We start from the raw sequence: 14,362 nt of genomic DNA on the forward strand, positions 1-14,362 counted from the left end.
TGCCATTTGAGTGGGGGCTGACTTGAGGAAAGGAGTTCCTCAACTCTTGGGCTGTATTCACAAGGAATTTCAGCCCTGTAACTGTGTTGGAGGTGATGAAAAATGCTGACTGCTTGCCCCTCCCAATGAAATACTGTATTCCTTGTTTGGGAGCTGGGGAAAAAGGGAGTCCAGTCTTCTTGGCTACTCCTGTTTGAAGTATAGCTTTAGGGGAGCAGGGGAGCAAGTGTTGCTCATCAAGGTGAGCGGGGGGATGGAGGGAAGAAGAAAGTGGGTTGTGGTTCATATGCCATAGACTCTCACAGGTATTACTGCATAAACTCTCACTGGTATTACTGAGTTTTAGTAGATTTTCTTGAATAAATGTTTCTTTATTTGCTGTATAACTTTAGGACAATTTTCAGAGATTTCAAATGTTTTTTAAAATATATTTTTTACAAGTTGTGGTTGTTTCACTGAGCAGTGGGTCCCCAGGAATTCTTATGTCGCAATTCTGGAAGTGGATCCCCCTCTTATATTTACTTTTTTAGTAAAGTAGAATTTCTTTGTTACAATGGTGCTAGAAGGCTGGCTATACTAAACATTACTGATGAACTATTTTTTAAATCAGGCTTTTACTCTGTCATATTTATTAAATTTTGGAGTAGCCAGTTTTCCTTGCTTTGTTTTTATTTCTGCATGTAAAAGAACCTTGTTATAATTGTGTTTTAAAAATTATTTTTTATGTATGGTCTAAGCTGTTGGTCTGGTTTCATTCTTTTGCATCTGGCTGTCCAGTTTTCCCAACACCACTTATTAAAGAGACTTTCCTTTCTCCATTGCATATTCATGGCTCTTTTGTCATAAATTAATTGCTTATTTATGTGTAGCAATTCTGTTCCATTGGTCTGTGTGTCTGTTTTTCTGCCAATACCATACTGGGGAGTGTGATACTTCTGGTTTTGTTCTTTTCGCTCAGGATTGCTTTGGCTATTTTTGGGTCTTTTGTGGTTCCATACAAATTTAAGAATTTTTGTTCTATTTCTGTGAAAAATGCCATTGGGATTTTGATAAGGATTGCACTGAATCTATAGATTGCTCTTGGTAATATGGACATTTTAACAATGTTAATTCTTCCAATCCATAAACACATAATATCTTTTCATTTCTTTGTGTCTTCTTCAATTTCTTTCAACAGTGTCTTGCAGTTTTCAGTGTGATATATTTTTATGCTTTTTACTTTGATTTTTAGGTTTGACTCCAGCATCTACTGTTGCCACCACTACTAGTTCAAGCACCATGCTGTTTACATCAATATCAAATTTTTCTACTTCTGCTGCTACTTGGTTCTCATGTAAGTTGCTGGTTCCAAAGAAAATACTATTATTTTGCATCAGGCCACTTAACTCAATTTTCCACTATAAGCTATGGATCTCCTGTATCTCATAAATTATCATTATATTTGAACCCATCTATAACTGTTCATATCAACAGTAGCTTTGTTAAAAAAACAAATTATCATGGCTTTAGCTGTGAATTTTACATTAACGTGATCATTACAACTTAAAGTGATAATTTTAGGCATATAATTCATTAATATCGTAATGTTTAGAAATAACTTCTTGAAGCTAATGTGAATAGGAAGAGTAGGAGTTTTGCCAAGTATGTCTAAAGGGAAGAAGCCTTATTATCCATGTGAGTAAAATAATGTAAGGAAATAAATGTTGGAGCTTTGCTATAGTGTATTCTATATAGACCAGGTTTATGGTCTTTACATTTTACCTATCAGAAGTGTTACATGACAAAAGGGCCAACTGTAGTTTTGGGTTTTAATCAACACTGTGTGATACCGTATGGCCTCTCCCTTTGAAGGGAACAGTTGGATTCTTTGAGCTGAGAAGTGGTACATTAATTATCTTGTAACCCCAACTTATTTGCTACACATCCTCCATTAGTAGAGTAATAAAAAAATGTTGAGAATATTGAATTTCATATATGTGTTAGGCAATTCTTTTTTACAGGTCTATAAGCTGACTGTACTTTTGAGGCATCTTCCCAGGGCCATGATATTCATCATTAGTTTTTGTTATTGTAGTCCTAGCTATAATATGCTTGCCCCAAAGCCCTATTATAGCAAGATTGTCACCATTTCCAGCAATAAAACTTGCCAGGAATTGCTGATGCCTAGTCCAGCATGAAAAATAGAGGCCTACCATCTCCATCCTCTTGTGCAACTGGCATAGGTAAACATTAGTTAAAATTGCTGGTTACCATTTTAGTTGTATATTCTACCAAGTAGACTTCCAATTTTGAGACATGACTGAGATTCTGGAAAGCTTTTGATATATGTAAGCAATATCCTTCTCAACAACAATAGATTTTTTGACTATGACCATGTCTGAGGTTTGGAGTTAAAATTATTGAATGAATTCCATTTTCAATCAAAGACTTTTCCTCTTACCTTTAGCAGACTTTTTTTCCTTTCTATCTTTGGTGCCCTTGCCTACAAAATGAAATCTTGACCACTGTATTTTTGAAACTTAATTTTAATGAAGTATAACTACATATTATAAAATTAACTTATTTTAAGTGTACAGTTCAGTGTTTTTAATGTTTATCGAATTGTGTAATTCTCACTATAATCCGGTTTTAGAACATTTCAATCACCCCAATAAGATCACTCATCCCCAGACAACAACTAATCTATTTTCTGTCTCCATAGATTTACCTTTTCTGGACATTTCATATAAATGTATTGACCATAGTTTTTTGAAGTTTAGCCAAAAGTTTCTAAAGGTTTCTTCAGATAAAACATACTATATAAATTTCTTACTTTTTTTTAATATTATGTCCTTCTCTGCAGTTCGCACCCCAACAATTTCGGCTGCAACGTTTGGTGGTATAACTTTCGGATTTGGATTAATATTCCCTGGAGCGGGTGGAGCAGAGTCTAGTAAGATTGAAGAATTTTTATTATTGATCATAGTGTTTAAATTGACCCAATATATTGTGATTGATAGAGTTTTTTTCTCTAAAAGTTAATTTTTGATCTGTGTTGAAGGTGACCCTCTCCTAAAGCTGATTAAAAGAGTTTCTTTAGACCTATCCTAAATTTGTTTCTGCCAGTTAGGAGCTAATCAGGTAGTAGGTTGAAGAAAACTGGTTACCCATTGCCTTATGTCTATGGTGAGCTGGGTGGTTAGGGGACAGTTGCTACTTAAATATACTATTTAAATCAGACTCCATTTTAAGGAAGTCTTGTTTGTTTTTAATTTAAAGTTTGCTTAGGGCTGAAATGAATCTTTCTTCAAACCTGGCATAAATGAAAAGTCAATCCCTTTTAACTTTAAAGTAATATTCCTAAACAAAGATGTACAAGGTCTTTATATATTCACACAGCCAACACTTAACTGAGTTTGTACTGTATACTATACTAACTGGTCAATCTATGAGAGTTGTGAAGGGTGTGTCTTGAGAACTTTATAAGTTACCATATTTGCAGAAAACATAACACATAATTTCCCCCATAAAATTCTGAACAAACAACTGATTATTTCAATCATGTTGAGCCATCAAAATATGAATTGGCAGGCTTTTTGGTGACTCTTACATTACCCACCTCCTACCTATTTAAGTCTCAAATTTCTATCTGCAAACTGGTACCTTTGCTATTAGCTCATCCCTTATTGCCATTTCATTCAACTTACCATATGTGCTTACCTATCTCCCCATCAGATATGTCTCAACTCCACACCAACAACCCTGAGTTGTTTCTTCCCCCTACTCACCTTTTCTTCTGCCCAAGTGTATTTACTTGCTCAGATACTTCACCTCACAAATCAGCCTTGTAGAGCAGCTTTCAAGTGTCTGTGCCTGCAAATTTATAACCATTTGGGATGATTCTTCACCCTAGATACAATCAGCAAGTTTTAAGAGAACTTTGTTATCACTCTCATTATTTGCTTGAGTCTGAGAAGGTAATGATGTTCATTCTGAGCATGGAGTGAGATACACAGTTGTTGATTGGGGACAGGAAAGGAAAATTGGATAGTAGAATCTTTGAAAGGACATTTTTACTATTTTATATAATGATTTTAGGGCCACCGGAATGAGGTTTATTTATATGTAAATCCAAGTTTGGTATGCAATTATTTTCTGTTATAGAACTGTGATTTCCTTTTACTACACAGATATATAGAGCTGACTATATTTACTTTAGACCAAAGATGTAACTTGCAAAATCAGACTGTGATAGAACCTTAATTTTCAAATCCATTTCTTCTTTTTTTTTTTTTAAATTTTAATTTTCTTAAAAATATTACAGATGTTCCCTTTTCTCCCCAATGACCTGTTCCACCCCGTCCCATCCCCCTCCCTAGTCACTCTCCCCACCATTGTCCATGTCCTCGGGTTGTGCATATATGCATATAAATTATTTGCTTACTCTCTCTCCCTCCACCCATCCACCCTTCTCCATCCTTCTGACATTTGTCAGTCTCATCTATGCTTCCATGTCATTGAGTCTATTCTGTTCATCAGTTTATTAAGTTCTTTAGATTCCATGTATAAGCGAGATCATGTGATGTTTGTCTTTCACTGCCTGGCTTATTTCACTTAACATAATATTCTCCAGGTCCATCCATACTGTCCCAAAGGGTACAAGATTCTACTTTACAGCTGCGTAGTATTCCGTGGTGTAAATGTCCCACAGCCTCTTTATCCACTCATCTACTGATGGGCACTTGGGTGTTTCCACATCTTAGCTATTGTAAACTGTGCTGCTATGAACATAGGGGTGCATATATTCTTTCATATTAATGTTTCCGGATTCTTAGGATACATTCCTAGGAGTGGAATCACTGGGTCAAAAGGCAGCTCCATTTCTAATTTTTTGAGGAACCTCCATACTGTTTTGCATAGTGGTTGCACTAGTCTGCATTCCCACCAGCAGTGTACTAGGGTTCCCCTTTCTCCACACCCTCGCCAGCACATGTCATTTGTTGATTTGTTGATGGAGCCATTCTGACAGGTGTTAAGTGATATCTCATTGTGGTTTTAATTTGCATCTCTCTGATGATTAGTGATGTTGAGCGTTTTCTCATGTGTCTCTTGGCCATCCTTATGTCCTCTTTGGAGAAGTGTCTATTCAAGTCCTTCGCCCATTTCTTAATTGGGTTGTTTGTCTTCCTCTTGCTGAGTGCTATGAGTTCTTTGTACACTTTGGAAATTAGCCCCTTATCAGATACATCCTTGGCAAATATGTTTTCCCATACCTTGGAGTTCTGTTGTATTTTGAGGCTGTTTCCTTTTGCTGTGAAGAAGCTTTTTAGTTTGATGTAGTCCCATATGTTTATTTTTTCTTTTGTTTCTCTTGCCCTAGGAGATGTATCAGTGAAAAGTTCACTACATGGGATGTCTGTGACTTTACTGCCTATGTTTTCTTCCAGGATTTTTATGGTTTCGTGACTTACATTTAAGTCTTTTATCCATTTTGAGTTTATTTTTGTGTATGGTGAAAGTTGGTGGTCTAGTTTCATTTTTTTGCATGTATCTGTCCAATTTTCCCAGCACCACTTATTGAAGAGACTGTCTTTACTCCATTGGACACTCTTGCCTCCTTTGTCAAATATTAATGGACCATAATGGCGTGGGTCTATTTCTGGGGTCTCTGTTGTGTTCCATTGATCTATATGCCTGTTGTTGTACCAATACCAGGACGTTTTGATTACAGTGGCTTTGTAATACAGTTTGAAGTCTGGTAATGTGATCCCTCCCACTCTGTTCTTTTTTCTCAAGATGGCTGCAGCTATTCGGGGTCTTTTTTGGTTCCATATAAATTTTTGAAATGTTTGTTCTAGGTCTGTGAAATATGCTGTAGGTATTTTAATAGGAATTGCATTAAATTTATAAATTGCTTTTGGTATTAATTCAAATATTATTTAAATATTATCTCTATGTCAGAGCTAATTTATACTTTTTAGAAATAGCATTAAAAACAAATATAAATACTGTATAAAAAGGTTTAAATAATTATACCATTTTTTATGACTCAAGATTCTTTTATGTTTAGGCTGACAGGTATTAATTTCCTAAAGGTATCACCGAACATTTCTGGAAGGTGTTTTGTTTGCCCATATAGCTTTTTCTTTAATGGTAGGAATGGTAATTACTTTTTTTCATAAAAACCATATACACATGCATATAGACATATAGACATATATGTAGAGAGAAGAGTTTGGTTTTTATTTTTCCAGTCTGTTTTCCAAACACATACAAACATACATTCAATGTATTTGTTTTACAAAAATGGAATACATACACACATGATCTTAGAATTTGCTCTTTTCTCTTTGGACATCTGTCCATGTCAACAAGTGCAGATTACATTGTTTTCCCAAAGAAAATTTCCCAATTTTCATATTTTATATTTTAAAAATAAAAACATTTAAATAAAAAATATAGAGAGACCAATATATTTTTTATTTTAAATGTTTTTATTTTTCTATTTTAATTGACATACAATATTATATTAGTTTCAGGTTTACGACATAGTGATTAGACATTTATATAACTTACAAAGTGATCACCCCAATAAATCTAGATTTTTTTTTAAAATTTTTTCTTTGGGTGAAGATAAGCTCCTTTATAAGGACTCTTTTTTTATTATTTAAAATTTTTAAATTTAAACGTAGTTGGTATACAATATTATAATAGTTTCAGGTGTAAGACTCATTTTACCTTAATTTGAAGACTCATTCTTCTGTTTGAATGTGGTAGTTACCCAGTGTTTGGATAAATTAATCAATAAAAGGAGGGTCTCTTTAATAGTGTCATTAATTTAAAGCATTTCTGGGGAAGGATTTCTTTTATATAAGATTATTATTCTCACATGAAGAACACGATGACATATGGCTATAAAGAATGCCACACAGGATCCCATCTGTAGTCTCTCCAGTGTTTTTGATGGATAGTGATCATGGTCTTCCCCTGTAGCACTCATTCCATCCTCCCAAAGGCTAACATGAAGAATGGGGAGAATTATTGTAAGGATCCTTGTGGCCAAAATGGAATCTTGTGGAAACCTAATACAGTTATTATTGTGACACTGAACTCCAAGTTGTTCTAAAGGTAGCTTTAGGGACATCCTGAATCTAATATTGCATGAACATAGTTCAATTATTGTCCTTTGTCTACTTTTTTATAACTTGCCATTGGCTTCCTTACCTCTTTTTCTGCCTTACTGTTTTAGCTTATTCTTAATTTTGACTTGTTCATGGCCCCTTAATTCTACTTCATGTTCTTCCTCTGTCAGTCCTTTCAACTCCCTCTGTCTATAGGTCTGATTCTTTCCACACTTTTGGAAATATTTCCAAATTTCTGCTAAAGTCTGATTCTTTCTATGCTGTATTTCTAGAAATACTTCCATACTGCTACCTACAGTCTGATTGTTTCTATAGTTCTGAATTTTTGAACATAAGATTCTGACCCATCTTATTACTGTTTAGCTATACCAGACCTTCTCATAGGCTGCCAGTAGCATATATAGGATGGCTTCCTGTACTTTATCAACTGTCCCAATCAACTGTGAACCAGGATCAAAGGACAGAGTTGTTGGAATAAAACATGAACCTGATCCCTCAGCAGGAATGGAGTAGGCCAGTTTCCCTTAGAATAATCAAAGCATGTTGGCAAGCACCATGATGTATGTATTTATCTAGTATATCTGTTAACCTGAAAATATTGTTAATGTGGAAATCAAGGCTAATGTTATATTTTATAATATTTTTGTTATAGAATCAGCATTTATCAACTATAACAACATTTGAGAAATACAGAGAACCAAAAAGAAGAAAAGAAAACATTTCCAGTCTTCCCAGCCATAGTGTTCTTTAAGTACTTAGTGTTTTGGAAAAAGCAAAAGTGCTATAGGAGTTCAGGAAACCAAGAGATAATGATTATTAGAGAAAAAGTAGTCAATACACAGTGGGAAGGAGAAATTTGAGTTAGGCCATGATGTATACTGACAATTTCATCTACAGAGGGCAGGGCATTCTAGTAAAGATGCAATAGAAGAAGACACATAGGAGAGAGGTCTGTGCTATAGATAAAACTGTGAGAAGCTTTTATCTATTAAACTGGCAAAGATGTATGCCTCATATAGGTTATGATGTAGAAAAACAGGTACCCTTTCCTATTGATAGGAATGTAAATTGGCGAATCTTTTTTATAGGGTAATTTGGCAAGATATATTAAAATTTAGAGCATGCTGATCATTTGATTCAGCAATTTCATTTCTAGAAATTAATTACACAGATGTATTCATGTAAGTATGCAAAGATGGACGTACAGAGAGTTTGTGTACGATTGCAATTACTCTTTCTTTGAAAGTTTAGTAGAACTTACTAGTGAGGTTATCTGGGTATGGAGTTTTCTTATGGAAAGAGTTTTGAGGAGTGATTCAATTTCTTTAATGGTCATAGGTTGTAAATTTTATTTTTCTATGAATTTATCCAGGAGTTTTAGTTTTCAGCAGGAAGGTTAATCCAGATACCTGGCCTGCTATATATCACTTCATATTACAACATTGAGTTCAAGTCCATATAACTTTGAGTTTAATTTGCATTTTTAAAAATTCTTCTATAGTTTTTGTCTTGAATCATCAAGGACTAAATAAAAGTTTCTCATTTCTTACTAACATCATACATTTTATTTTCCAGCTACACCATCAACGACTACTACCACCACCACCACCACAACCACCACAACCACTAGTGAATTTACCTTCAGTGGAAAACCACTGATATCAACTGGGATTAATTGCACTATTCCAGTCAGTTTTGCTTCTACACCTTTAACTTCAACTGTTAAGTAAGCCTATTTATTTGAAAATTTGTGTGTTTCATTTTATTTATCATGTGTAGGCATAATTTGCTTATATAACTTTAGAATAGCGTTTGAAAATTAGGTAAATGACTCAAGAGTTGAAGGAGCTGTTAGAGAAAGAATTTCTGTAGTTTAGGAAGTTGAACAACTAACAGGATACTTTTGTCCTCTGAATACCATTCTAATAAAATTATTAATATTACTAATAATAGCTAACATTTATTGTATAATTATTATGTGTGTAACAATTTGACAATGCTTTACAAATATCATATCTTTTAATCCTCACAGTAACCCTATGAGATAAGCACTATTTTTTTCCATTTTATAAATGAGAAAACTGGAGCACATAGAGATTTTATAATTTGCTCCTGGTCACACATTTGGTAATGGTTGAGCCAGGATTAAAATTCAGGCAGTTGAACTCCTAGCCTGTATTCTTATCTATGTCATGCTCCTCTCTAATTGTCCTTGTTTTTCATTAACTTTTTATTTTGAGATAATTGTAGATTCATATGTACTTCTAAGAAATAATACCAAAAATTATGTATCTTTGTACCCAGGTTCCCCCAATAATAACTCTAGTACAATATACATGCAGGATATTGACATTGATACAGTCAAGATACAGAACAGTTCCGTCACCACAAGGATCCCTCATGTTACCCCTTTATAGCCACACTCACAACCTCCTTTCCCTGACCCTGGGCAACAATTAATCTGCTCTCCATTTCTATAACATTGACATTTTTAGAAATGTTATTCAAATGAAATCAAACAATATATGATTTTAGGATATTAGTTTTTGTTTTTTTTCAGTGGGCATAATTATTTGAGATAAAGTTGTCATGTGCATCAATAGTTTGTTCTTTTTTATTTCTCAGTAGTATTCCATGGCATTGTGGATCTACCATAGTTTGTATAACTGTTCACATATTGATGGACATCTAGGTTGTTTCCAGTTTGGGGCTATTATGAATAAAACTTTAATGAACATTGTGTACAGTTTTTTTGTAAACCTAGTCTCACTTCTCTGGGATTAATGCCCAGGAGTATAGTTGCTGGGTGGGATGGGAGGTACATGTTTATATTTTTAAGAAACTGCCAAGTTATTTTTCAGAATGGCTGTGCCATATTACATGCCCAACAGCAATGTGTGAGGGATTCAGTTTGCCCCCATTCTTGCCAAGATTTGTTGTTGTCACTATTTTTATTTTATTTTAGCCCTTCTAATAGATATAAAGATATCTCATTGTGGTTTTAATTTCTATTTTCCTTCTGATTAATGATGGACATTTTCATGTGTTTATATTCCATCAGCATATCTTCTTTGGTGAAGTGTCTGTTCATGTATTTTGTCCTTTTTCTACTTGAATTTGTGTTTTTTACTAAGTTTTGTATATTCTTGATACCAGTTCTTTATCAGACATGTGGTTTATAAATATTTTTTCTAACACTGGAACTTGTCTTTTTATATTTTCAACATGGTATTTTGTCAAACAAAAACTTTAAATTGATGAGGGCTAATTTACCAATTTTTCCTTTAATGGATTATTCTTTTAGTATGAAATATAAGAGCTCTTTGTCTAACTCTAGTTATAGTTTTACATTATATATTTAAGCTCATGATCCATTTTGAGTTCATTTTGGTATAAGATGTGAGTTTTATTGAGGTTCATTTTTTTTTCCATCTAGATATATTCAATTTTTCCATCATCATTTGTTCAAAGGCTATCTTCCTCCATTGAATTGCTTTTGCACCTTTCTCAAAAATCAGCTGGATATATTTGTGTTAAAAGTTTTTTCTGCCTAAATTGATATGATCATTTAGGGTTTTTCTTTGCTTAATAGTACGGCGAATTACATTGATTGTTTTTCAAATGTCGAACCAGCCTTACATATGTGGTATAAATACCACTTGGTATATAATTTTTTTATACATTTTTGGATTTGGTTTCTAGTGTTTTGTTTGAGGACTGTTGTATCTAAGTTCATGAGAAATATTTGTCTGTAGTTTTGTTTTCTATCTTTTTTATTCTTTCCCTGGTTTTGATATCCAGATAATACTGATGTCATAAAATGATCCAGAACTATTCTCTTCTGTTTTAATTGTGTAAAATCCGAGTTAATTCATTGAAGTTTGGTAGATTTCTCCAGTAAAACCTCTGGGCCTGGATATTATTTGGGGGAGCTTTTAAATTGCAAGTCATTCTTTAGTGGTTCTAGGACTATTCAGGTTATCTGTTTCATCTTTGATGCATTTTAGTACTGTGTGGCTTTTAAGGAATGGTCTATTTCTTCTAAGTAATCAAATTTATGAGTGTAAAGTTGTTTGTATTATTCCCTTTTTGTCCTTTTGATAGCTGTAGGGATATTTCCATTTCATTTCTGATATTGGTGTTTTGTTCCTTTCTTTTATCAACTTTATCAATCTTTTCCCAAAGAAGTAACTTTTGTTTCACTGACTAGTTTCTGTTGTTTTTATTTTCAATTTTATTCATATCTACTCATTATTATTTTTTTTCTGACTATGTTGGGCTCATTTTGCTCTTTTTTCTAGTTATTTGAAGTATGAACTTTAATTATTGATTTGAGACATTTCCTATTTTCTAATGTAAACATTTAATACTATAAATATTATTATTCTCAATACTGCATTAGCTGTGTACATATTTAGTTATGTTGTGTTTTTTATTTTCATTCATTTCTATGTACAGTTGACCCTTGAACAATCTGGGTTTGAACTTCATGGGTCCACTTATACACAGATTTTTAAAAATAAAAACTATAAATGTATTTTCTTTATGATTTTCTTAATAACATTTTCTTTTCTCTAGCTTACTTTATTATAAGAACACACTATATAATACACATACAAAATATGTGTTAATTGACAATTTGTTGTTGGTTAGGCTTCTGGTCAACAGTAGGCTGTTAGTAGTTAAGTTTTGGGGGAGTCAAAAGTTATACATAGGCCATAGCTGTTTGTGCTCAGTGATTAGAGCTTCGGCCCTTGGACTGAAGGGTCCTGGGTTTGATTCTGCCCAAGGGCACATACCTCAGTTGCAGGCTTGATCCCTGGCCCTAGTTGGGGCACGTGTGGGAGGCAACCAATTGATGTGTCTCTCTCACATCAATGTTTCTCTCTCTCTCTCTCTCTCTCTCTCTCTCTCTCTCTCTCTCTCTCTCTCTCTCTCTCTCTCTCCCTCTCTCCTCTCTCTCTCTTCCTCCCTTCCAGTCTCTCCGAAAAGCAATGGAAAAAAATATCCTCAGGTGAAGATTTAAAAAGTTATAAATGGATTTTCCTCCTGAAATTAATATGAAATAATATTGACTATCAACAATAATTGAAAAAACAAAGTTATTCATGGATTTTTAACTGCAGGGGTGTTGCCACCCCTAACCCCATGTTGTTCAAGGGTCAACTGTATTTTCAAATTTTCTTTTATGAATTCCTCTTTGATTCATAGATTATTTAGAATTGTGTTGTTTAATTTCCAAGTGTTTGGAGATTTTTCTTGTTTTCTTTCTATGTTGATTTCTAGTTTGATTTCATCATGTTTGGAGAGCATGCTCTGTATGTTTTCATTTCTTTTATATTTGTTCAGGTTTGTTTTATGAATGAGGATATGGTCTTTCTTGGTGAATATTCCATGGGCATCTGAAAGTTGTGTTTTCTGCGGTTGGTAGGAGCGTACTATAAAAGATAATTAGATGCTGTTGCTTCATTGTATTTTTAGATCTGCTTTTAAGGTTTTTTTCTTTCTTTATCTTTAGTTTTCAGAAATTAAATGCTGTGTGTATTGTTCTGTTTGGGGGTTTGCTCAGCTTCTTGAATAGTTTATATCTTTTGCCAAATTTGTGACGTTTTCAACCTTTAGTTTTCAGATAACATTTCCAATTCCATTCTCTGTTTTCCTTTCTAACATATCATCCTCTGATGTTACAAATGTTACCTCTTTTTATTACTGTCCTCCAGGATCCTTGAGATTTTTTCATTTTTTGTGTGTCTATTTTCTCTCTGCTGCTCTGTAAATTCTATTGATCTATTTTCAAATTCACTGATTCTATTCTCTGTCATCTCCTCTCTAGTGTAAAACCCTTCATGTGAACTTTTTCAGTTATTTTTCGGTTCTATAATTTCCATTTTGTTATTTTTCATAACTTTTATTTCTTTGATGAGATTTTCCGTTTTTCATTTGTTTCTAGAGGATTTATAATTGCTGTTAGAGCTTTTTTTAATGGTTGCTTTAAAATTCTTTTTAGATAATTCCAACATCTAATACTCTCCATGTTGGCATCTGTAGATTATATTTTCTCTTGTGAGTTGTTATTTTCCTGGTTCTTGATATGACAGGTAATTTTCAGTTCTATCCTGGATATTTTGTCTATTATGTTAGGAGAGTCTGAGTCCCATTTAAATTTTCTTTTTTCATCAGGCAGTCCTTTTGTTGAGGTGTAGTGCAAGGGTTAGGTGTATTTGCATGTTCAGCTTCCCACCATACCCTGCTCATACCATCCCAGCAAAAATGGAGCACTGACTCACACTGCCTCAGTGCAGATGAGTGGCATGGAAGTTTAGCTCCACCCACTGCCCTGCTGACTCCTTTCCCATCTAAAAGGGGCATTGCTTGCCATACCATTTTATTGCCTCTGAATGGGAATCTAAGCTCCGCCCCCAGCTCGGCCCCCATGGACCCAGAACAAGGGGAAGTGGATGACTAACTCATGCTGCTTAGTTGTTGCAGAGTAGAGGCAGAATTTTAGCTTCCTATTGGGCCTCACCTACACAAGAGGAAGGAGGAAGCAGGATGTCAACTACTCTGCCTCATATTGCTCTATTCAGCCTCGTTGATGCTGAGTTGGTATGGAAGCTTAGTTCCCTACTAGGCCTCACTGACACAGGCTCTGGGGAGAAGGGGGTCAGAGTGCTGACTAGCCTTGCCTCATTCCATCTTGGTTTTTCGAGTGGGTGTGAAGGTTAAGCTTTACAGGGAGCCTTGCTGACACCAAGAGTGGTAGGAATTGGAGTCCTTACTAGCCCATAATTGCATTACCTTTTTTGGTGTTAATGATGCCAGGTGAGTATAGAGGTTAGCTCCCCATTGAGTCCCACTGATGCTGAAGACAAAGATTGAAGACTAATGGTACCTAATGCTGTCTCACTCTACCTTATTAAGCCTTGGTTGCTGCTGGGTGGAGATTTCAGTTCATTTTGTCAGTGGACTGAGATGACAGTACCCTGGTAAGGGAATTGAACATTGCCTTCCTCAGTTGGCCATGGAATTGGTGATTACCTCTCCAATAAGCCCTGTTGACACTTGCCCCAGCAGAGGAATCAGAACATTATCTGGTTCCACCCAGTCAGAGCATCAAAGATCAGCTACTTGCTCAGGCTTTTTGATATCTTCTGGTAGGGGAATGGGAATTTTGCTTGGCTCTGCCTAGTGAAAAATGGAAGATCATGTGCCTACTCAGTTTTGAGGGTACTGTTTAAAGC

The 14,362-nt window shown here is 34.6% G+C and overlaps 1 protein-coding gene across 5 annotated transcripts in view; it reads left to right on the forward strand.

Annotated features, from left to right (window-relative positions):
• The window catches only part of NUP62CL (nucleoporin 62 C-terminal like), a 76,403-nt gene that overhangs the window by 24,161 nt on the left and 37,880 nt on the right, over positions 1-14,362 (forward strand). For all 5 annotated transcript variants that reach the window (XM_016206391.2, XM_016206394.2, XM_016206393.2 and 2 more), the window contains exons 2-4: positions 1,232-1,333; positions 2,843-2,932; positions 8,697-8,847. In XM_016206391.2, the coding sequence (XP_016061877.2) occupies positions 1,279-1,333; positions 2,843-2,932; positions 8,697-8,847 (296 nt within the window). In that variant the 5' untranslated portion in view covers positions 1,232-1,278. The remainder of the gene's footprint in view (positions 1-1,231; positions 1,334-2,842; positions 2,933-8,696; positions 8,848-14,362) is intronic.

Source organism: Miniopterus natalensis, chromosome X (genome assembly GCF_054644295.1).
Source record: "Miniopterus natalensis isolate mMinNat1 chromosome X, mMinNat1.hap1, whole genome shotgun sequence".
NCBI lineage: Eukaryota > Metazoa > Chordata > Mammalia > Chiroptera > Miniopteridae > Miniopterus > Miniopterus natalensis.